This window comes from Eucyclogobius newberryi, unplaced genomic scaffold, assembly GCF_026437365.1.
Source record: "Eucyclogobius newberryi isolate DKJ021-1_F unplaced genomic scaffold, fEucNew1.0.hap1 SCAF_19, whole genome shotgun sequence".
In the NCBI taxonomy this organism is placed as follows: Eukaryota; Metazoa; Chordata; class Actinopteri; order Gobiiformes; family Gobiidae; genus Eucyclogobius; species Eucyclogobius newberryi.
The window spans coordinates 2,911,009-2,933,508 of record NW_027315823.1 but is presented as its reverse complement, the minus strand read 5'-3'; the positions used below and the strand labels follow the sequence as shown (position 1 = coordinate 2,933,508).

Sequence of the window (22,500 nt, the reverse complement as noted above, 5' to 3'; positions counted from 1 at the left end):
TTATCCGGGGGTTATCCGGGGGTTATCCGGGGGCTATTCGGGGGGTTATTTGGGGGGTTATTCGGGGGGTTATTCGGGGGCTTATTCGGGGCTTATTCGGGGGTTATTCGGGGGTTATTCGGGGGCTATTCGGGGGCTATTCGGGGGCTATTCGGGGGTTATTCGGGGGCTATTCGGGGGTTAGTCGGGGGCTATTCGGGGGTTATTTGGGGGTTTACACGTTGGTTCACTCTGGGGTTCACTTGCCTCGTCTCGTTTCCTGCTACGAGTGCGATTATTCACTTGCAATGATTGTTAATTCAAACTCTTTTTAACCTCGTTAAATTGAAACTTAAAATTGACAATGCATGTATGGATATGTATGGATATGTATGGATATGCATGGATATGTATGGATATGCATGGATATGTATAGATGTGTATGAATGTGTATGGATATGTATGGATATGTATGGATGTGTATGCACTGACAGAGGGCGATCTACAGTGGGTGAATGATTTAAATGCTCACTTCTTGAGGTTTGATCGGTCACCCGCCCCTCCCCCTGCACAGCTGCATGCTCCCTCTTCCACAGCTGGACAATGCCCTGCATCTGTTCCTCTTCGCTTATCTGCCCCGGACCATCAGTTCCCCACTTCGCCTGGACTCACCCATCCCCCCAGCACACGGTCCCCCTGCCAACCACTGACTGTCACAGCAGCACAGGTGAGGAGTTAGCTGAAGAGGATTAAAGTGAGGAAGGCAGCAGGACCTGACGACATCAGCCCCAGGCTCCTTAAGTCCTGCGCAGATGAACTGTGTGGAGTTATGGAGCATGTCTTCAACATGAGCCTGAAGCTGAGGGTGGTACCACAGGTCTGGAAGACCTCCTGTCTGGTACCTGTGCCTAAGACACCGCGCCCCAAAGACCTCAACAGCTTCCGGCCAGTGGCTCTCACGTCCCACCTGATGAAGACACTGGAGCGGCTAGTCCTGGACCACCTCCGCTCCACCGTGAGCTCAGCCATGGAGCCGCTGCAGTTTGCATATTGGTCTGGCATCGGAGTGGAGGACACCGTCATCTCCCTGCTGCACCGCTCTCTCTCTCTCACCTGGAAAAGCCTGGCAGCTCTGTGAGGATTCTGTTCTTCGATCTTTCCAGCGCCTTCAACACCATCCAGCCTCTGCTCCTGAGGGACAAGCTGGAGACGGCTGGTGTGGAGTATGACCTGGCAGAGTGGATCCTGGACTACCTCACAGACCGACCCCAGTTTGTGAGAGCCCGGAACTGTGTGTCTGACACTCGGACCTGCAGTGTGGGGGCGCCCCAGGGCACTGTCCTCGCGCCCTTTCTCTTCACCCTCTACACTGCAGACTTCAGACATGACACGGACAGTTGTGTCCTGCAGAGGTTCTCTGACGACTCTGCCATCATCGGACTCATCACGGACGACGATGATGTGGAGGACAGAGGACTGGCGCAGGACTTTGTGGACTGGTGTCAGCGGAACCACCTCCTCATCAACGCGGGAAAGACAAAGGAGATGGTGGTGGACTTCCGCAGACGCCACCCCACTGCCCCCTCACCAGTGAACATCCAGGGACGGGACATTGAGAGAGTGACTCATACAAGTACCTGGGTGTTCATCTGAACTACAAACTGGACTGGACTCATAACACAGACACACTGTACAGGAAGAGCCAGAGTCGGCTCTACCTCCTGAGGAGACTCAGGTCTTTTGGAGTGACAGGGCCACTCCTGAAGACCTTCTACGACTCTGTGGTGGCATCAGCCCTCCTGTATGGTGTGGCCTGCTGGAGCAGCAGCATCACAGAGAGGGAGAGGAAGAGGCTGGACAAAGTCATCAAGAAGTCCAGCTCCGTCCTGGGCTGTGCTCTGGACTCGGTGCAGGAGGTGGGGGACAGGAGGGTCCTGGCTAGATTCACATCTATGCTGGACCATGAGTGTCGCCCCCTGCAGGACACTCTGTCCGCTCTGGAGAGCAGCTTCAGTGAGAGACTGATCCACCCTCGCAGTGTGAAGGAAAGGTTTCGTAGGTCTTTCCTTCCTGCTGCTGTCAGACTTTATAACAAAAACTGTTAGTACTGAACACTCGCAATACTGACCTAACCATGTGCAATTCTGTCATATGTGCAATTGCTGTTGGAATTCATGTGCAATTCATGTGCTGTCGTGACACATATTCATGTGCAATTACCGTCGGGATCACATGCAATGGTATTTATTTATTTGTCTATGGGAGTTTTTATTTATTTATAGGAGATCTTCTACTGAAAGTGTTTTTCAGACTTCCTATAAGTGATCTGTTCTTCTGGATCTACCTCTGTATCTACCTGCGTTGCATCAATGAAATTTCCCCATGTGGGACAATAAAGGAATATCTTATCTTATGTGTATGGATATGTATGGATGTGTATGGATATGTATGGATATGTATGGATGTGTATGGATATGTATGGATGTGTATGGATATGTATGGATATGTATGGATATGTATGGATGTGTATGGATATGTATGGATGTGTATGGATATGTATGGATATGTATGGATGTGTATGGATATGTATGGATGTGTATGGATGTGTATGGATGTGTATGGATGTGTATGGATGTGTATGGATGTGTATGGATATGTATGGATATGTATGGATATGTATGGATGTGTATGGATGTGTATGGATGTGTATGGATATGTATGGATGTGTATGGATGTGTATGGATGTGTATGGATGTGTATGGATATGTATGGATATGTATGGATATGTATGGATGTGTATGGATGTGTATGGATATGTATGGATGTGTATGGATATGTATGGATGTGTATGGATATGTATGGATGTGTATGGATGTGTATGGATATGTATGGATGTGTATGGATATGTATGGATGTGTATGGATGTGTATGGATATGTATGGATGTGTATGGATGTGTATGGATGTGTATGGATATGTATGGATGTGTATGGATGTGTATGGATGTGTATGGATGTGTATGGATGTGTATGGATATGTATGGATATGTATGGATATGTATGAATATGTATGGATATGCTACATTAAATGACCGCATCATGTAAATATATTGGTGTTTGATAGTGGAACTGGCTTCGTTTGTACAGTTATCTTTATGGATGAGGCGCGATGCTCGGTCACATGCGCTCTACAGACACGGTCAGAAGATGAGCCGCCAGTGGTCAGAGCTGGTCAGAGCCGGTACGAGCTGGTCAGAGATGGTCAGAGCCGGTACGAGCTGGTCAGAGACGGTCAGAGCCGGTCAGAGATGGTCAGAGCCGGTCAGAGCTGCTCAGAGCTGGTCAGAGCCAGTCAGAGATGGTCAGAGCTGGTCAGAGCCTGTCAGAGCCGGTCAGAGCCAGTCAGAGATGGTCAGAGATGGTCAGAGCCTGTCAGAGATGGTCAGAACCGGTCAGAGCCGGTCAGAGCTGGTCAGAGATGGTCAGAGCCGGTACGAGCTGGTCAGAGCCGGTCAGAGCTGCTCAGAGCCTGTCAGAGATGGTCAGAGCGGGTCAGAGCCGGTCAGAGCCGGTCAGAGCGGGTCAGAGCCGGTCAGAGCGGGTCAGAGCCGGTCAGAGCCGGTCAGAGCGGGTCAGAGCCGGTCAGAGCCAGTCAGAGATGGTCAGAGATGGTCAGAGCCTGTCAGAGATGGTCAGAACCGGTCAGAGCCGGTCAGAGCTGGTCAGAGATGGTCAGAGCCGGTACGAGCTGGTCAGAGCCGGTCAGAGCTGCTCAGAGCCTGTCAGAGATGGTCAGAGCGGGTCAGAGCCGGTCAGAGCCGGTCAGAGCGGGTCAGAGCCGGTCAGAGCGGGTCAGAGCCGGTCAGAGCCGGTCAGAGCGGGTCAGAGCCGGTCAGAGCCGGTCAGAGCCGCTTCTCACCTGGCCGCAGAAGGAGCCGCTGCACCGCCGCGTCCAGGAGCTGTCGGAGCCGCTCGTTCTCCTCTCTTGCGCGGACTAGCTCGCCCTGGTACTCCGCCACCGTCTCCTTCACGGCGCGGAAGATGTCCTGTGCCGCGGCGGTCAGCCTGTCGTTCAGAAACACGTTCAACAGATCCAGTTTGGTCATGTCTCTGCCAGATGTGTCCGCAATGTCGCTGCTGTTTACATCCACTGACCCCCGGAAGTGCTCCTCCGTCACAAGGAGTGGCAAAGGGCAACGGCGCCACCTGCTGGACAGTCACTGTAACTGTCACCGTGTGTGTGTGTGTGTGTGTGTGTGTGTGTTTGTGTTTGTGTGTGTGTGTGTGTTAGTGTGTGTGTGTGTGTGTGTGTGTGTGTGTGTGTGTGTGTATGTGTGTGTGTGTGTGTGTGTGTGTGTGTATGTGTGTGTGTTAGTGTGTGTGTGTGTGTGTTTGTGTTTGTGTGTGTGTGTTAGTGTGTGTGTGTGTCTGTCTGTCTGTCTGTCTGTCTGTCTCTGTGTGTGTGTGTGTGTGTGTGTGTTTGTGAGTGTGTGTGTGTGTGTGTGTGTGTGTGTGTGTGTGTGTGTCTCTCTAACTAGATTTTAACTAGGGCTAAACCAGGGACATGTGAAAATGAAGTTGTGTTTTTATTATGTTTATGTTTATTTTGTGTCAATAACAATGACTAATAATTAAAATTGAATCTGGTGCAATGGGTAAGATCTTACTTTTGGTAGAGGCTTTAGAAATTACCTTTGTGTTACAGACTAAATGTAAATCTGTCAACATATTCCAGTTTTTCAGTGTTGATGTAAATAACACATCAATGTCCCAACAATTCTCGTGACCAGTCCTGACCAGTCCTGACCAGTCCTGACCAGTCCTGACCAGTCCTGACCAGTCCTGAGTGTGGTCTCTGTCTGTGACCTGAGCCCTGCAGATCAAAGCAAACTACAAACTACAAAATATGTATTAATAATAATAACTTGTGCAGTGACTGAAAGTAAACCGTGTGTAGAGTCATTACTTTGCATTTATAAAATAACTAACTAACTATGTAAGTTTTGTTATGAGCAAATAAACTAAAGTACTCTGAATTCTAACATTTACCAAAAGATGAAACCGTTTGTATATTTCACACCAAATACAGCTTTCCACGTGCAAAATGACCAGTGACTACGTCCAGGAGCTGAGCAGTGAGCACGTCCAGGAGCTGAGCAGTGACCACGTCCAGGAGCTGACCAGTGAGCATGTCCAGGAGCTGAGCAGTGACCACGTCCAGGAGCTGACCAGTGACCACGTCCAGGAGCTGAGCAGTGACCACGTCCAGGAGCTGACCAGTGAGCATGTCCAGGAGCTGACCAGTGAGCACGTCCAGGAGCTGACCAGTGAGCACGTCCAGGAGCTGAGCAGTGAGCAAGTCCAGGAGCTGACCAGTGAGCACGTCCAGGAGCTGACCAGTGAGCACGTCCAGGAGCTGAGCAGTGACCACATCCAGGAGCTGACCAGTGACCACGTCCAGGAGCTGAGCAGTGACCACGTCCAGGAGCTGACCAGTGAGCATGTCCAGGAGCTGACCAGTGAGCACGTCCAGGAGCTGACCAGTGACCACGTCCAGGAGCTGAGCAGTGACCACGTCCAGGAGCTGACCAGTGAGCACGTCCAGGAGCTGAGCAGTGACCACGTCCAGGAGCTGAGCAGTGAGCACGTCCAGGAGCTGACCAGTGACCACGTCCAGGAGCTGACCAGTGACCACGTCCAGGAGCAGGAACATAAGACCAGACACAGACCAGACCAACTCTGACACAGGGAAACATGAAACACTTTAAAATGGCCTTTATTTTATAACACACAACTGTGTGGATCTAAAGTACACACATACACACTTTGTATTTTTTAGATTAAGAACAAAGGAAAAACAAACTGATCATAACAGTGTCTTCACCTTCTAAAACATTAGTTTAGTAGACACAGCACACTAAACAAATACACTCTAAACAAATGCAACCCAAACATAACTGAGTTTTATATATATATATATATATATATATATATATATATATATATATATAAATATATACCTCTCCTTGAACCGACACCTTAACGTGGTGGAGGGGTTTGAGTGCCCAAATGATCCCGGGAGCTATGTTGTCGGGGGCTTCATGCCCCTGGTAGGGTCTCCCAAGGCAAACAGGTCCTAGGTGACGGGTCAGACAAAGATCGGTTCAGAAGCCTCTTATGACGACGACACGAACAAGGCCGTTTACGTCGCCCGGATCGGTGTCACCGGGGCCCCATCCTGGAGCCAGGCCTGGGATGGGTGCTCCATGGCGAGCGCCTGGTGGCCGGGTCTTACCCCACGGGGCCCGGCCGGGCACAGCCCGAAAGAGCGACGTGGGGCCGCCCTCCCGTGGGCCCACCACCCGCAGGAGGATCCATAAGGGGCCGGTGCAGAGAGATCTGGGCGGCAGTCGACGGCAGGGGCCTCGGCGACCAGATCTCCAGACACAGAGACTAACTCTGGGGACATGGAATGTCACCTCGCTGGGGGGGAAAGAGCCTGAGCTTGTGCGGGAGGTTGAGCGATACCGACTAGATATAGTCGGCCTCACCTCCACGCACAGTTTGGGCTCTGGAACCCATCTCCTCGAGAGGGGCTGGACGCTCCACTTCTCTGGTGTTGCCCGCGGGGAGAGGCGGCGGGCTGGTGTGGGCTTGCTGATAGCCCCTCAGCTCAGCCGCCACGTGTTGGAGTTTACCCCGGTGAACGAGAGGGTCGCGTCCCTCCGCCTTCGGGTGGGGGACAGGTCTCTCACTGTTGTGGCGGCCTACGGGCCGAACAGCAGTGCAGAGTACCCGGCCTTCTTGGAGTCCTTGGGAGGGGTACTGGACAGTGCACCGACTGGGGACTCCGTTGTTCTACTGGGGGACTTCAACGCCCACGTGGGCAATGACAGTGACACCTGGAGAGAGGTGATCGGGAAGAACGGCTTCCCCGATCTGAACCCGAGCGGTGTTCAGTTATTGGACTTCTGTGCTAGCCACGGATTGTCCATAACGAACACCATGTTCAAGCATAAAGGTGTCCATCAGTGCACATGGCACCAGGACACCCTAGGCCGGAGGTCAATGATCGACTTTGTTGTCGTGTCATCAGACCTCCGGCCGCGTGTCTTGGACACTCGGGTGAAGAGAGGGGCAGAGTTGTCAACCGATCACCACCTGGTGGTGAGTTGGATCCGCTGGCGGAGGAGGAAGCCGGACAGACTTGGCAGACCCAAGCGCATTGTGAGGGTCTGTTGGGAACGTCTAGTGGAGCCCTCTGTCAGTAGGGTATTCAACTCGCACCTCCGGGAGAGCTTCTCCCATGTCCCGGGGGAGGTTGGGGACATTGAGTCCGAGTGGACCATGTTCTCCGCCTCCATTGTTGATGCGGCTGCTCGGAGTTGTGGTCGCAAGGTCTCCGGTGCCTGTCGTGGCGGCAACCCCTGAACCCGGTGGTGGACACCGGAAGTAAGGGATGCCGTCAGACTGAAGAAGGAGGCCTATCAGGCCACTCTGGCTTGTAGGTCTCCGGAGGTCATCGACGGGTATCGGCAGGCCAAGCGAGCCGCGGCTCGTGCTGTCGCAGAGGCAAAAACCCGGGCCTGGGAGGAGTTCGGGGAGGCCATGGAGGAGGACTATCGGTCGGCACCAAAGAAATTCTGGCAAACCGTCCGGCGCCTCAGGAGGGGGAAGCAGTGTCTCACCAACACCGTTTACGGTGCGGGTGGAGGCCTGCTGACCTCAACGGGGGATGTCGTCGGACGGTGGAAGGAATACTTTGAGGATCTCCTTAATCCCTTAGTCACGTCTTCCGAAGAGGAAGTGGAGACCGGGGACTCGGTGGCTGGCTCATCCATCACCCAAGCTGAAGTCCCTGAGGTTGTTCGCAAACTCCTCGGTGGCAGGGCTCCGGGGGTGGATGAGATCCGCCCTGAGTACCTAAAGTATCTGGATGTTGTAGGACTGTCTTGGTTGACACGTCTCTGCAACATCGCGTGGCGTTCGGGGACCGTGCCTCTGGACTGGCAGACCGGGGTGGTGGTCCCTCTGTTCAAGAAGGGGGACCGGAGGGTGTGTTCCAACTACAGAGGGATCACACTCCTCAGCCTCCCGGGTAAGGTCTATTCCAAGGTACTGGAGAGGAGAATCCGACCGATAGTCGAACCTCGGATTCAGGAGGAGCAGAGTGGTTTTCGTCCCGGTCGTGGAACACTGGACCAGCTCTATACCCTCCATCGGGTGCTCGAGGGCTCATGGGAGTTTGCCCAACCAGTCCACATGTGCTTTGTGGATCTGGAGAAGGCTTTCGACCGTGTCCCTCGGGGTGTCCTTTGGGGGGTGCTCCGGGAGTACGGGGTCCGGGGCCCTTTGCTCAGGGCTGTCCGGTCCCTGTATGACCGGAGCAGGAGCTGTGTTCGCATTGCCGGCAGTAAGTCAGACCTGTTCCCAGTGCATGTTGGACTCCGCCAGGGCTGCCCTGTGTCACCGGTTCTGTTCATAATTTTTATGGACAGAATTTCTAGGCGCAGTCAGGGGTCGGAGGGTGTCCGGTTTGGGGACCACAGGATCTCATCTCTGCTGTTTGCAGACGATGTTGTCCTGATGGCTCCATCAAACCCGGACCTGCAACATGCACTGGGACGGTTTGCAGCCGAGTGTGAAGCGGCTGGGATGAGAATCAGCACCTCCAAATCTGAGGCCATGGTTCTCGACCGGAAAAAGGTGGCTTGCCCTCTCCAGGTGGGTGGGGTGTCCTTGCCCCAAGTGGAGGAGTTCAAGTATCTCGGGGTCTTGTTCACGAGTGAGGGAAGGATGGAGCGTGAGATCGACAGGCGGATCGGTGCAGCGGCTGCAGTGATGCAGTCGCTGCATCGGACCGTTGTGGTAAAGAGGGAGCTGAGCCGAAAGGCAAAGCTCTCTATTTACCGGTCGGTCTACGTTCCTACCCTCACCTATGGTCATGAGCTTTGGGTAGTGACCGAAAGAACAAGATCGCGGATACAAGCGGTCGAAATGAGTTTCCTCCGCCGTGTGGCTGGGCGCTCCCTTAGAGATAAGGTGAGGAGCTCGGCCACACGGGGGGAGCTCGGAGTAGAGCCGCTGCTCCTCCACGTCGAGAGGAGCCAGCTGAGGTGGCTCGGGCATCTGTTCCGGATGCCTCCTGGGCGCCTCCCTCGGGAGGTGTTTCAGGCATGTCCCACCAGGAAGAGGCCCCGGGGAAGACCCAGGACACGCTGGAGAGACTATGTCTCTCGGCTGGCCTGGGAACGCCTCGGGATCCCCCCGGAGGAGTTAGAGGAAGTGTCTGGGGAGAAGGAAGTCTGGGAGTCCCTGCTCAGACTGCTGCCCCCGCGACCCGGCCCCGGATAAAGCGGCAGAAGATGGATGGATGGATGGATGGATATATATATATATATATATATATATATATATATATATATATATATATATATATATATATATATATATATATATATATTCATATTTGCAGGAACTGCAGAAAAATGCAGAATGTTGTTTGCGTCACCTCAGAGTCGTTCAGGAGAAGAATGGAGGAGGGTCTCAGACGTTGTCGTGTGATATCATGGTGTGTAAAGATGCTTTTACTTGATTTCTTTTCCACTTTGTCTCACTCAGTAACAGCATCACAGAGTCATGCTCGGACTGGGATCCAGAACAGGCTCTGGGTTGAATGTGTGGTGTTCATCGATGCAGATGTCAGTCATTTTGAAGAAGAATGTCAATTTTTTATGTTGTTGTCTTTTATTCTTACTTGACTTAAATACTGAGATATTCAGTAGTATTAATAATAAAAACTATAATAAACAGTACACAGAAGACTCCTCTTAATAAGGGAGGAACAAATAATAGCTTTAAAATGCAACTCAATCTGTGGCTAAACACAAACCAGTCATGTGATCATTTCCTTGTGTTGTTTTATTGTTTTGTTCCCCGCCTTAATCAGACTTATCAGATTTATTCAACTGAAGTTCATTCATGTTCATGATTCCTGTTAAATAAATTAATAAACATATGTAATTTGCATTTATTATGGATTAAAGACAACACTTCAAAGCTTTTATCTGGAAACAGCATTGTCCAATCCACACCTGAAGATATTGAATATTAAATATTGTGTCCAGAATGGTTCAGGGAGACATAAATGGTAATATAGGATTTGCAGAGTCCAGGAGCCGAGCAAGAGGCAGAAACATGTCCAGGTCAGAGTTGAGAGGATTATTGCTGTGCAAAGCCAAAATATCTGTCGTTGTCAATGTGTTATTTTTGTATTTGTCCACAGAGGGGCGCTGCAGAGCTGCTGTTGTCACAGGTATGAGCCAGGGGAAGAATGGTAGTTAGGAGGGGTTGACTTACCAGATTTTTGCCACATTTATATGAAATATTGACCCTGTGGGCATGTGTATTTTAATCACTATGCAATAAATTAGAAGATTTCACAATTGAAAAGGCCAAAGGATGAACTGGATGCGTCATGGCCGTGGCCTGTGGCTCATGAGTCCTTCTCTTCCATCTCTCACTCTTTGCGCTATGGCCCAAACATCCTATAAGAACGTTGATTAGAATGTTCATATTAATGTAAGTTTTGCGTGCAGGCATTTCTTTGTAATTCAACTGTGTAAATGGTTTGAGTAGGAATAGTATGTCTGAAAAAGGCACAATCAAATGGGACTTGTTGGTAAAGCAAAGTCAGTCATTTCTGCAAAAGGTCAAGAAATGTCATTTTAAACCTACGGGAAAAATGGGAGAAAACACTGCCCAGTCCAAACGTCACAGGCTCTTAGGTGACAGAGAGTTGGACCTTCAATGACTGCATTCTGCACCAGTCCATTTGTTTGTTGGTTAGTTAGTTCATTTAGATTTGAATGGCACATTTACTCTGTAACCGTTTAGAATATCAGCTTTCTCACCTGGTTCTAGAGCAGGAGTGGGCAAACTGCGGCCCGCGGGCCACCCGTTTGTCTTTATAATCCGGCCCGCCAAACATGCCAAGTTATATTAAATTATTATTAAATTATATTATATTACATTTTTTTAATATATTTTTTTTCCACACCGCTACTTGCGTGGATTGGAATATGGCCCTCGGAGGAAAATAATAGCCCACCCCTGGTCTAGAGTGACCTCTGAACTCTCCAAATGTTGGCCCATGTCGCCGTCCTCTTCAACTCTTTGTGCTTTGATGGAAACAACATCAATTAAAGCCGCGGCAGCGGCGATGATGGCTCTCTCTCGCCTCCTGCGCGACCGCCTTCCCGCACGACCGCCTTCTTCCCGCGTGACCGCCTTCCCGCCTGTCTAGAGGCAGGAAAATAAAGAGGAGAAACTACAAAAATGGAGAAAGACTACAAAATGACCCGGGCTACAGAGTGGAAACGTCAAAAATCCTACAATCTCTCCCTCTCTCTCTCCCCCTCTCCCTCTCGAGTTGTGGCAGAAAGAATAAAGTCTAAAGAATAAAGCCTAAAGAATAAAGTCTAAAGAATAATAATTCTAATGCGGCACGAGAGGAAATGTCCCATCAAAATAAAAGCGGTAGAGGAAGTGAAGGCATTCATTGCGCCTCTGCTGGCCAATTGTGAAAATACACAATATCTGCAATGCACTTTTTTCATGGCGTCTCGAGGAGAATATAAACCATGAGTTTCAAACAAATCAGACAATGTTGAGTTTTTCACACAATGGGTAGGGGGCGCTATAGAGTACATTTGTTACATGGGTATTTATTTCCACTCAGATCATAAAAACGCATTAGTGAGTGAAAAATGAGCCTTTTTTGAGGGCGTGATACGCAGAGACCGTAAAGAATATCAACATTCTTTTGAATATTTATTAAATTTCAATGTCTTTAGATGCAAAAAGTGTTGTTTTGAGCTCGATTGGACAAAAAACCTAGGACAAGTACGAATTTTAAAAAAAGGCCGTGGTTGGAGAGCCGCGGCGCTGTCAAATGACCGCGCAGTTTCAGGGACCGCGGCATTTCCCTTATAGCCCGTTATAGCCTCATGGCTAACCCTAACCTTAACCCTAACCCTAACCCTAACCCTAACCTTAACCTTAACCTTAACCTTAACCTTAACCTTAACCCTAACCTTAACCCTAACCCTAACCCTAACCTTAACCCTAACCTTAACCTTAACCTTAACCTTAACCCTAACCCTAACCTTAACCCTAACCCTAACCCTAACCTTAACCCTAACCTTAACCTTAACCTTAACCCTAACCTTAACCCTAACCCTAACCTTAACCTTAACCCTAACCTTAACCTTAACCTTAACCTTAACCCTAACCTTAACCCTAACCTTAACCCTAACCCTAACCCTAACCCTAACCCTAACCCTAACCTTAACCCTAACCCTAACCTTAACCTTAACCTTAACCTTAACCCTAACCCTAACCTTAACCTTAACCCTAACCTTAACCTTAACCTTAACCTTAACCTTAACCTTAACCCTAACCTTAACCCTAACCTTAACCTTAACCCTAACCCTAACCCTAACCCTAACCCTAACCCTAACCCTAACCTTAACCCTAACCTTAACCCTAACCTTAACCTTAGCCCGACGCAGAATTTGAGCGCGTGTACATTTAAAAGGTTTACTCACCGGACGAGCGCTCTCGACGCCCCGGCCACTGTACACAGGTGGCGTACGGCGCGCTTGAGCTCTCTGCGCACATGCACAGTAGAGGTGTTGTCGCATGAGCAGTGGAGTTGTTGCCGTGGCCTTTCATTGTGTAAAATGGCGGATATTGAGAGTTGTTTTCACGTATTTGGTTTTCAAAACCCTCACACGGAGGCGCTGGTCTCTATATTCCACTGTGAATACATTGTACAGCTCCTTTCTCCTACAAACAGTCACAATCAGTCTTTCGTCTGCCATGGTTGACGAGCAAGGAAAAAGTGGCGCTTCTTGGGGAATTCCACGAGAAATACCGGAAATGCGAGGGGCAGTACGTACGTCATTGGAGCGTCAGCTCTGATTGGCTGCTGCGGCGGCTGCTACACTTCAGCTGCAGAGACCTCAACATATCTGAACGCGTTGCGTGAGCCGCTTTCGTCGCCTCGGCCGCCTCATACGCGCGCTCAAAGCGTCGAGAGCGAAAAAAAACGCACCAATCGCGCAGCAAAAACGAAGAAATCGCGCCGCGGATAACGCACTACGTGCTCGATGTGCGTTTACCATAGACTTTGAATGTAAACTGGCCGCTTCGGCCGCGGCGGTGTGGAACGGCCATAACCCTAACCTTAACCCGGCGCGGTCTAAAACGACGCTAAAACGCGGTAAAATAGCGGCGCAGTTTCAGGAGCCGCGGCGCGCGGCCGGCACAAAAATAACATGGCAGTTTCGGCTGCGCGCCGCGGCTCTGCAGACACTCCCTTTAAAAAAAAAGTCAAGCGTGGCGGTGCCACTTTGATTCGACATGGTTGACTTCCTGTTTATCATAGAGCGATGCTGCCAGGTGCGTTTTACTCGTCAAAGGTCAGAGGTCACAGGTAGCTCTATAACTGTCACAAGTCTCATGTGCCTAGGCCAAAGATTAAGGGTTTCATGTTTTTTCTTTTTTGAACTGGACGGCACTGTTGCGACGGGCGTTCTCACAACCTGCATTTTATTGGAGTTCGGGCCGAGCCGATCTATTGACCCCATGTGTGACCTATGACCCCATGTGTGACCTATGACCCCATGTATGACCTATGACCCCATGTGTGACCTATGACCCCATGTGTGACATTCATCAATGTTCAGGGGGTCAAATATGCCCGAGTTGTGGCAAAATGACCATGACACATTTGTGCTTATCAGGCATCAAAACAAGACCTATTTTAGGCAAATTATAAATGTTTTTCCACAAAACATGACGACCCTGCAAGCCATTCAAATACTGCACTGCATAATTCTGATTACTTAAAAAGTATCGATCATGGAATAGCCAAGAAACAATGCTAATGCTAGCTAATGCTAGCCAAACCAGAGTTAGCTTGACACTGGTGACGTTGAATAAAGTGAACAACGAGACCGGCAGAGCTTAAACACTCAAGAGCTCGCGGTGGTTCATCAGTTTGTGAGAGTTTGTAAGAATTAGTTGAAAAGACTTATGTGAATATGCAACGCAAACATGCTCCTCTGTCCGTCACATAGCTGTGGCACCGGTTAGCATCATATAGAATAGATCATATAGGGAAAGTGCACCTTGTAGTACATTTGATTTGTCATTTTCTCTTACAGCTTTCATCGAAAACACTTCAAACTTGGCCACAAGACACAAAACCCATGAGCAATGTAGCATTCTAAATCTGAGGCTGATACGTTTTCGGGTGTGGTCATCGTGAATTTTGATCTAATAGATCCCTGAGTTCAACATTGGGAGACGTGTGGCTGTTACTAGAGAAGAGACTTTAAAGCAGCTCTGCTTGTGTAGTCTCTCCATGGCCTAGCATCAAAGTACATCTTGGACATGTAAGTGCCATATGAACCATCTCGACTCTGAGGACCTCATGGACCGGCCTCCTGCTGGTGCCAGAGTCAGGACTAAACATGGACTGGCCTCCTGCTGGTGCCAGAGTCAGGACTAAACATGGACCGGCCTCCTGCTGGTGCCAGAGTCAGGATTAAACATGGACCGGCCTCCTGCTGGTGCCAGAGTCAGGACTAAACATGGACCGGCCTCCTGCTGGTGCCAGAGTCAGGGCTAAACATGGAGCGGCCTCCTGCAGGTGCCAGAGTCAGGACTAAACATGGACCGGCCTCCTGCTGGTGCCAGAGTCAGGATTAAACATGGACCGGCCTCCTGCTGGTGCCATAGTCAGGACTAAACATGGACCGGCCTCCTGCTGGTGCCAGAGTCAGGACTAAACATGGACCGGCCTCCTGCTGGTGCCAGAGTCAGGATTAAACATGGACCGGCCTCCTGCTGGTGCCAGAGTCAGGACTAAACATGGAGCGGCCTCCTGCTGGTGCCAGAGTCAGGGCTAAACATGGAGCGGCCTCCTGCAGGTGCCAGAGTCAGGACTAAACATGGACCGGCCTCCTGCTGGTTCCAGAGTCAGGATTAAACATGGACCGGCCTCCTGCTGGTGCCATAGTCAGGACTAAACATGGACCGGCCTCCTGCTGGTGCCAGAGTCAGGACTAAACATGGACCGGCCTCCTGCTGGTGCCAGAGTCAGGATTAAACATGGACCGGCCTCCTGCTGGTGCCATAGTCAGGACTAAACATGGACCGGCCTCCTGCTGGTGCCAGAGTCAGGGCTAAACATGGAGCTGCCTCCTGCTGGTGCCAGAGTCAGGACTAAACATGGACCGGCCTCCTGCTGGTGCCAGAGTCAGGACTAAACATGGACCGGCCTCCTGCTGGTGCCAGAGTCAGGACTAAACATGGACCGGCCTCCTGCTGGTGCCAGAGTCAGGACTAAACATGGACCGGCCTCCTGCTGGTGCCAGAGTCAGGACTAAACATGGACCGGCCTCCTGCTGGTGCCAGAGTCAGGACTAAACATGGACCGGCCTCCTGCTGGTGCCAGAGTCAGGACTAAACATGGACCGGCCTCCTGCTGGTGCCAGAGTCAGGACTAAACATGGACCGGCCTCCTGCTGGTGCCAGAGTCAGGATTAAACATGGACCGGCCTCCTGCTGGTGCCAGAGTCAGGACTAAACATGGACCGGCCTCCTGCTGGTGCCAGAGTCAGGGCTAAACATGGAGCGGCCTCCTGCAGGTGCCAGAGTCAGGACTAAACATGGACCGGCCTCCTGCTGGTGCCAGAGTCAGGATTAAACATGGACCGGCCTCCTGCTGGTGCCATAGTCAGGACTAAACATGGACCGGCCTCCTGCTGGTGCCAGAGTCAGGACTAAACATGGACCGGCCTCCTGCTGGTGCCAGAGTCAGGACTAAACATGGGCCGGCCTCCTGCTGGTGCCAGAGTCAGGACTAAACATGGGGAATCTGCGTTTCAGTTTTTTGCAGCTAAAATCTGGAGCATTCTTCCTGAAGATGTGAGACAGGCTTCTACTCTGACAATGTTCAAATCTAAGCTAAAACAGTTTTGTTTCACTGCGCATATGACTGAAAGGATTTTTCTTTGCACTCTTCTCTTTTATGTCTTAAATTGTTTTGTGCTGTAATTTCTTTGTGATTTGAATGCATTTTTCCTGCTGTGTGACGCACTATGAATTGCCTTGTGTATGAAATGTGCTCTACAATTAAACTTGCCTTGCCTTACACTAACAGCGCCTATATTGCGTAAGTCAGGGGTGTCCAAACTTTTTTCACCAAGGGCCGCATTTTGAAGCTTAAACGGGGCAGAGGGCCACAAACAACTTGACAATGTTGAATTTGTTGAATGACGAAGTGAATCATTTGAAATTTTGCATTTGACGTGATTGCGATGAGCCTCCACACCTTTAATTAGACCTAGAACATTAATATTAGGTTGGTATAACATCAATATGCCTGAATTTTCCCAATTTCACAGTCAAAAGTACTACTTTGTGTTGTTTGGGCCAACATAGCAGCAACAAAAATTGGTTTGAGGGCCGCATTTGGCCCCCGGGCCCTAGTTTGAACATGCCTGGTGTAAGTGGATGAAATGAGACTGATCCACCCTCGCAGTGTGAAGGAAAGGTTTCGCAGATCTTTCCTTCCTGCTACTGTCAGACTCTACAACAAACACTGCTAGCCCTGAACATGTGCAATACTCATGTAACCATGTGCAATACCATCATATTCATGTGCAATACTGAATCAACCATTTGCAATACCTGTAAATAAGAGCGTTCTATTTTGTTTTTTATACGGTTTACTTACCTACTAATAGTTTTACCTAGTCGTGTGCTTGTTATTTTTACTTTATTTTATTTTTTATTTTATTCTATTATCATTATTTTATTATTATTATCTGATTTTTATCTTTATTTTGTATTTTTTATTATCTGTTTTATTTTATTTCCCCCCCTCCATTCCCTATTATGATAGGAGAGGAGTTTTGTTCATAAGAGTTCTATTAAGAGTGTGTTTTGAAACTTCCTATAATCAGATTATAAGAACGAAATTTCCCCTTGTGTGGATATTAAAGGATTATCTTATCTTAAATATCTATCCACTTTTTTATTATTATTGTTTACTATTGTTTTATTATTGTATCATTGTTTTATTGCGAAACCGCAGCGTGAGACCGCTGGCTTCAGACTGCGGTTCCTCCGGGCTGCAGCTTCCTCCCCGCTTCCGCCCCGGAGCTTCAGTTCAAACTTGTGAAACAAACACTCGCCGTGAGAAAAGCGCAGCGCCGAGGACCCGCTCCTGCTCCTGCCTCCGCACCGGGTCCGACACCTCCCGCACCGGGTCCGACACCTCCCGCACCGGGTCCGACACCCTCCCCGCTCCCGCTCACCGCCGACATGGGCTGCAGTCACAGTAAAGTATGTCCCCGAACCCCCAGAATCCCCCCGGAACCGGGGCCCGCCGCGCGTGCAGCGGGGCGTCGGCGCAGCTGTAGCCGCGATTGGTGCTTCTTTGTGCCGCGACGTGATTGGGATGTGGCCGGTGCTTCCGCGAGAGCACTTTTACTTAAACATTCAAACACAATCGTGTGCGTAACCTTTATATTTAAGCCTAAAAGCCTCGGCTCGTGCGGAGTTGTGTCCAGTTTGTCGTTGTTTCTCGTTGTTCTTTGGGTTTTGAGCAGCATCTGTTTTTGATTTTGAATTTGGGCTCGTTTCCCACGGATCACATCTTCTATTATTGTGGTTTCTCCTTTTGTCGCTTTGTCAATGGTTTTTCGGTGAGAGTTTGTTCTGGTTTTGGAATGTGGATGAAATGTCAAGTGTAATAGAAGGTAAAATGTTTAAGAGACAATCAACCTTTTATTAGCGTTTAGCTATGTGTTTCCTCATCACTCGTGTTGACTTCTTCCTGCATGTTTTTATGACCCTCTGCATTTTATTTACCTTTTATTGACCGGGGAAAAAAGGTTAAAAAATGTAACTTTATTTGTACCCGAGGTTAGATTTGGTTGCAGGTAAAAAAGAGACACACATAGACAACATTAATGACATTGACAGAAAACGGACAGTGACATAACAGAGACGTGGAGAACAAGTATAACAAGTATACAAAGAGTTATTAGTGTCAGAATACAGCGGATAAAATACAGTGTAAAAGCCATGGATACAAAACACTCGTCCAGGAAAGTCCCACTGACGTGTCGAATCTTATACTGAGCATGTGTTTAGTGGAAGGAGAAACCAGAGCACCTGAAGGAAACATGCAGACTCAAGAAGAACAGAAGAAGAACATGCAAACTCCACACAGAACATGCAAACTCCGAAACAGAACATGCAAACTCTGAAACAGAACATGCAAACTCCGAAACAGAACATGCAAACTCTGAAACAGAACATGCAAACTCCGAAACAGAACATGCAAACTCTGACACAGAACATGCAAACTCTGACACAGAACACGCAAACTCTGACACAGAACACGCAAACTCCGCACAGAACACGCAAACTCCGCACAGAACACGGAAACAGAACACGCAAACTCCACACAGAACACGCAAACTCCACACAGAACACGCAAACTCTGCACAGAACACGGAAACAGAACACGCAAACTCCACACAGAACACGCAAACTCCACACAGAACACGCAAACTCCACACAGAACACGCAAACTCCACACAGAACACGCAAACAGAACACGCAAACTCCGACACAGAACACGCAAACCCCCTACACAGAACATGCAAACCCCCTACACAGAACATGCAAACTCTGAAACAGAACATGCAAACTCTGAAACAGAACATGCAAACTCCACACAGAACACGCAAACTCCACACAGAACACGCAAACTCCGACACAGAACACGCAAACTCCGACACAGAACACGCAAACTCCGACACAGAACACGCAAACTCCGACACAGAACACGCAAACTCCAAAACAGAACACGCAAACTCCGAAACAGAACACGCAAACTCCGAAACAGAACACGCAAACTCCACACAGAACACGCAAATTCCGAAACAGAACACGCAAACTCCGACACAGAACACGCAAACTCCGCACAGAACACGCAAACTCCGCACAGAACACGGAAACAGAACACGCAAACTCCACACAGAACACGCAAACTCCACACAGAACACGCAAACTCCACACAGAACACGCAAACTCCACACAGAACACGCAAACTCCTCACAGAACATGCAAACTCCACACAGAACACGGAAACAGAACACGCAAACTCCACACAGAACACGCAAACTCCACACAGAACACGCAAACTCCACACAGAACACGCAAACTCCACACAGAACACGCAAACTCCTCACAGAACACGGAAACAGAACACGCAAACTCCACACAGAACACGCAAACTCCACACAGAACACGCAAACTCCGCACAGAACACGGAAACAGAACACGCAAACTCCACACAGAACACGCAAACTCCACACAGAACACGCAAACTCCACACAGAACACGCAAACAGAACACGCAAACTCCGACACAGAACACGCAAACCCCCTACACAGAACATGCAAACCCCCTACACAGAACATGCAAACTCTGAAACAGAACATGCAAACTCTGAAACAGAACATGCAAACTCCGACACAGAACATGTAAACTCCACACAGAACACGCAAACTCCACACAGAACACGCAAACTCCGACACAGAACACGCAAACTCCGACACAGAACACGCAAACTCCGACACAGAACACGCAAACTCCGACACAGAACACGCAAACTCCAAAACAGAACACGCAAACTCCGAAACAGAACACGCAAACTCCGAAACAGAACACGCAAACTCCACACAGAACACGCAAATTCCGAAACAGAACACGCAAACTCCGACACAGAACACGCAAACTCCGCACAGAACACGCAAACTCCGCACAGAACACGGAAACAGAACACGCAAACTCCACACAGAACACGCAAACTCCACACAGAACACGCAAACTCCACACAGAACACGCAAACTCCACACAGAACACGCAAACTCCTCACAGAACATGCAAACTCCACACAGAACTCTGGAACTTCTTGCTTTGAGGCTTTATTACTTATGTTTATTAAAAAACGTAGACTCCGGGTCATGAACGTAACTTTCAGGAATGTTTACATTTCTCAACATAATCTAAAACTCGTGCAATAAAACTGCGCAACACACAGTTTAATCCCTAAGGCAGTTTAGATCATATTTAAAGTTTATAACGAACAAAATGTCAAATCATGGTCTTCATATGTTACGTTTGTTACCAAGACTCTATAGAAAAACATAATGACAGAACCAAGCACCAAACAGATTTGAAAGTAGGAGTTTGCTTCATCATATATTTATGTTTAAGCCGATGTAAAGTGTTGAAATTCACCACGAGATATGATTTGTAATATGTGGTAAGAGCGTTTAACACCAGAAGACAAAACAAGCTCCCACCCAGTAATTACTAGTTTCATTAAATGTGTAGCATTTTGCCATCCAAATATTCACTTCATTTTTCAAGTACACATTCTGCATTATCTGTATTATGTATTTTACTCCGGCATCTCATAGTTAAAAATAACTTAAAATATTGGAGACACAGTTGTAATTAATATGATTTGTGGCTTAAATGTTCATAATGATTGTGATGATCAGAACTCCAGATTACTACTTTTTATCACAAATCTGAAGTTGTAAAACGGGATTCATGAAACAAGCGTGAATTAAGCTGATGAGGAAACGACTCAGTTAAAAGCATAAAAGTCAAATTTGGGCAATATGTGTATGATAAATATGAATATAGGCAATATCACCACAAAGGCAAGACAAATATTAGATATCGATAAGATAAGCCTTTATTTGTCCACACAATGGAGGACATTTCGGTGTTGCAACGCAAGTAGATGCAGAAGTAAAAGAACAGATAACTTATAGGAAGCTTTAAAAACACTCTTAATAGAAAAACTCTTATAAACAAAACTCATAAAGACAAAACCTCATATTCTTAATAAGGAACAGAGGGAAAAATTAAATAACATAAGACAAAAATAATAATAATAGTGGCAGCAGTAAACACTCATTTATTTACAGCAGTTATATGCACATGAATATGACATTGCGTATGAGTATTGCACACGAATATGACATTATTGCACATGAATATGACATTATTGCACATGAATATGACATTGCGTATGAGTATTGCACACGAATATGACATTATTGCACATGAATATGACATTATTGCATATGAATATTGCACATGGATATGACATTATTGCGTATGAATATTGCACATGAATATGACATTATTGCACATGAATATGACAGTATTGCTCATATCAGCTGACAGAATCCATATACCGTACTGTATGGAACCACCTGATGCCATATGCGTATAGTGTCATGTCAAAGTGTATTTTTATTTTAGTTTTGGTTTTGTTGGTTTGGGATATTATTATCTTTCCCATCCCATACTTAGGTTTTCCATAGCTTTTTGGTCTTTGAGGTCAGCAGGTTTTGTGCGGGCCTCTTCACCAGTCTTTATATAAACAGTGGGTATGACTGTTGTGTTTTGTGGTTGCCTCGGCTTCGCTCATAAAAATACGCGGCTGCGGTCACATGATCGAACAGCTGATTCAGGCCTGGACACTGCAGACACTTGGGCCTGGTTAGGCTTGTCTGAAGTATTGATATTAAAATAGATACTCATCAAGTAACTTTCTCACTCACTCATGTTGAGCACACACGCTTAGCAAAAGACGGGTAGCACATGTTAGCATCAGCTGCTTCCTGTTTATCAACGCATGGCACTTGTGTCAAGACCATTGCATGATTCAATTCATTTTTGTAACGTCCAAAATCACAACAGCAGTTGCCTCGAAGGGCGACTGTTAAAGGGAGAAGCTGATTATACGATGTTCACTGGAAATTAGCAAATGGCTAAATGTCCCAGCATTCCCTGTCCTTAGACAAATGTCCCAGCATTCCCTGTCCTTAGACCCTTCTTCTTGGCAAGGAAACACTAGAAACCTCTGAGAGAACCACAGTGAAGGAGAGGTCCTTCTCCCCTGGACGGACAGGCTGCAAACGGTCCAGGACTGACTTCTATTTGCAGATAGACTGTGGGGTTCATCTAGCACAGGGGTGGTCAAACTACGGCCCGCGGACCACATGTGGCCCGTTTGTCCTTATAATCCGGCCCGCCAAACATGCCAAGTAATATTTAAAATATATATATATATATATATATATATATCTATATATATATATATATATATATCATAGATTCAATAGCTTATATTTGTCGGAAAAGTTATATTTTATTTGATATTTAATTTTTTTGATTTTTTTTTCTTTTACACCAATGATCGCGGGCCGGCCCTCTTGCCTGGATTCGAATATGGCCCTCGGAGGAAAATGATTGCCCACCCCTGATCTAGCATGACAGTTGATCCAGGTCGATGAAGAGCTGTTCAATAATGCATTTAACATTATCCAATGCCAAATGAATTACAC

General features: G+C 48.0%; 2 protein-coding genes across 2 annotated transcripts in view; one reads left to right on the top strand and one right to left on the bottom strand.

Moving 5' to 3' along the window:
* LOC140366111 (uncharacterized) overlaps window positions 1-4,159 on the bottom strand; it is a 7,509-nt gene extending 3,350 nt beyond the window's left edge. Inside the window, exon 1 of the mRNA XM_072452782.1 lies at window positions 3,897-4,159. Coding sequence (XP_072308883.1) covers window positions 3,897-4,083 — 187 coding nt within the window. The 5' untranslated portion in view covers window positions 4,084-4,159. The remainder of the gene's footprint in view (window positions 1-3,896) is intronic.
* A 13,083-nt stretch (window positions 4,160-17,242) lies between these two features.
* Window positions 17,243-22,500, top strand: part of ccdc69 (coiled-coil domain containing 69) — a 15,448-nt gene continuing 10,190 nt past the window's right edge. The window contains exon 1 of the mRNA XM_072452781.1: window positions 17,243-17,398. Coding sequence (XP_072308882.1) covers window positions 17,378-17,398 — 21 coding nt within the window. The 5' untranslated portion in view covers window positions 17,243-17,377. The remainder of the gene's footprint in view (window positions 17,399-22,500) is intronic.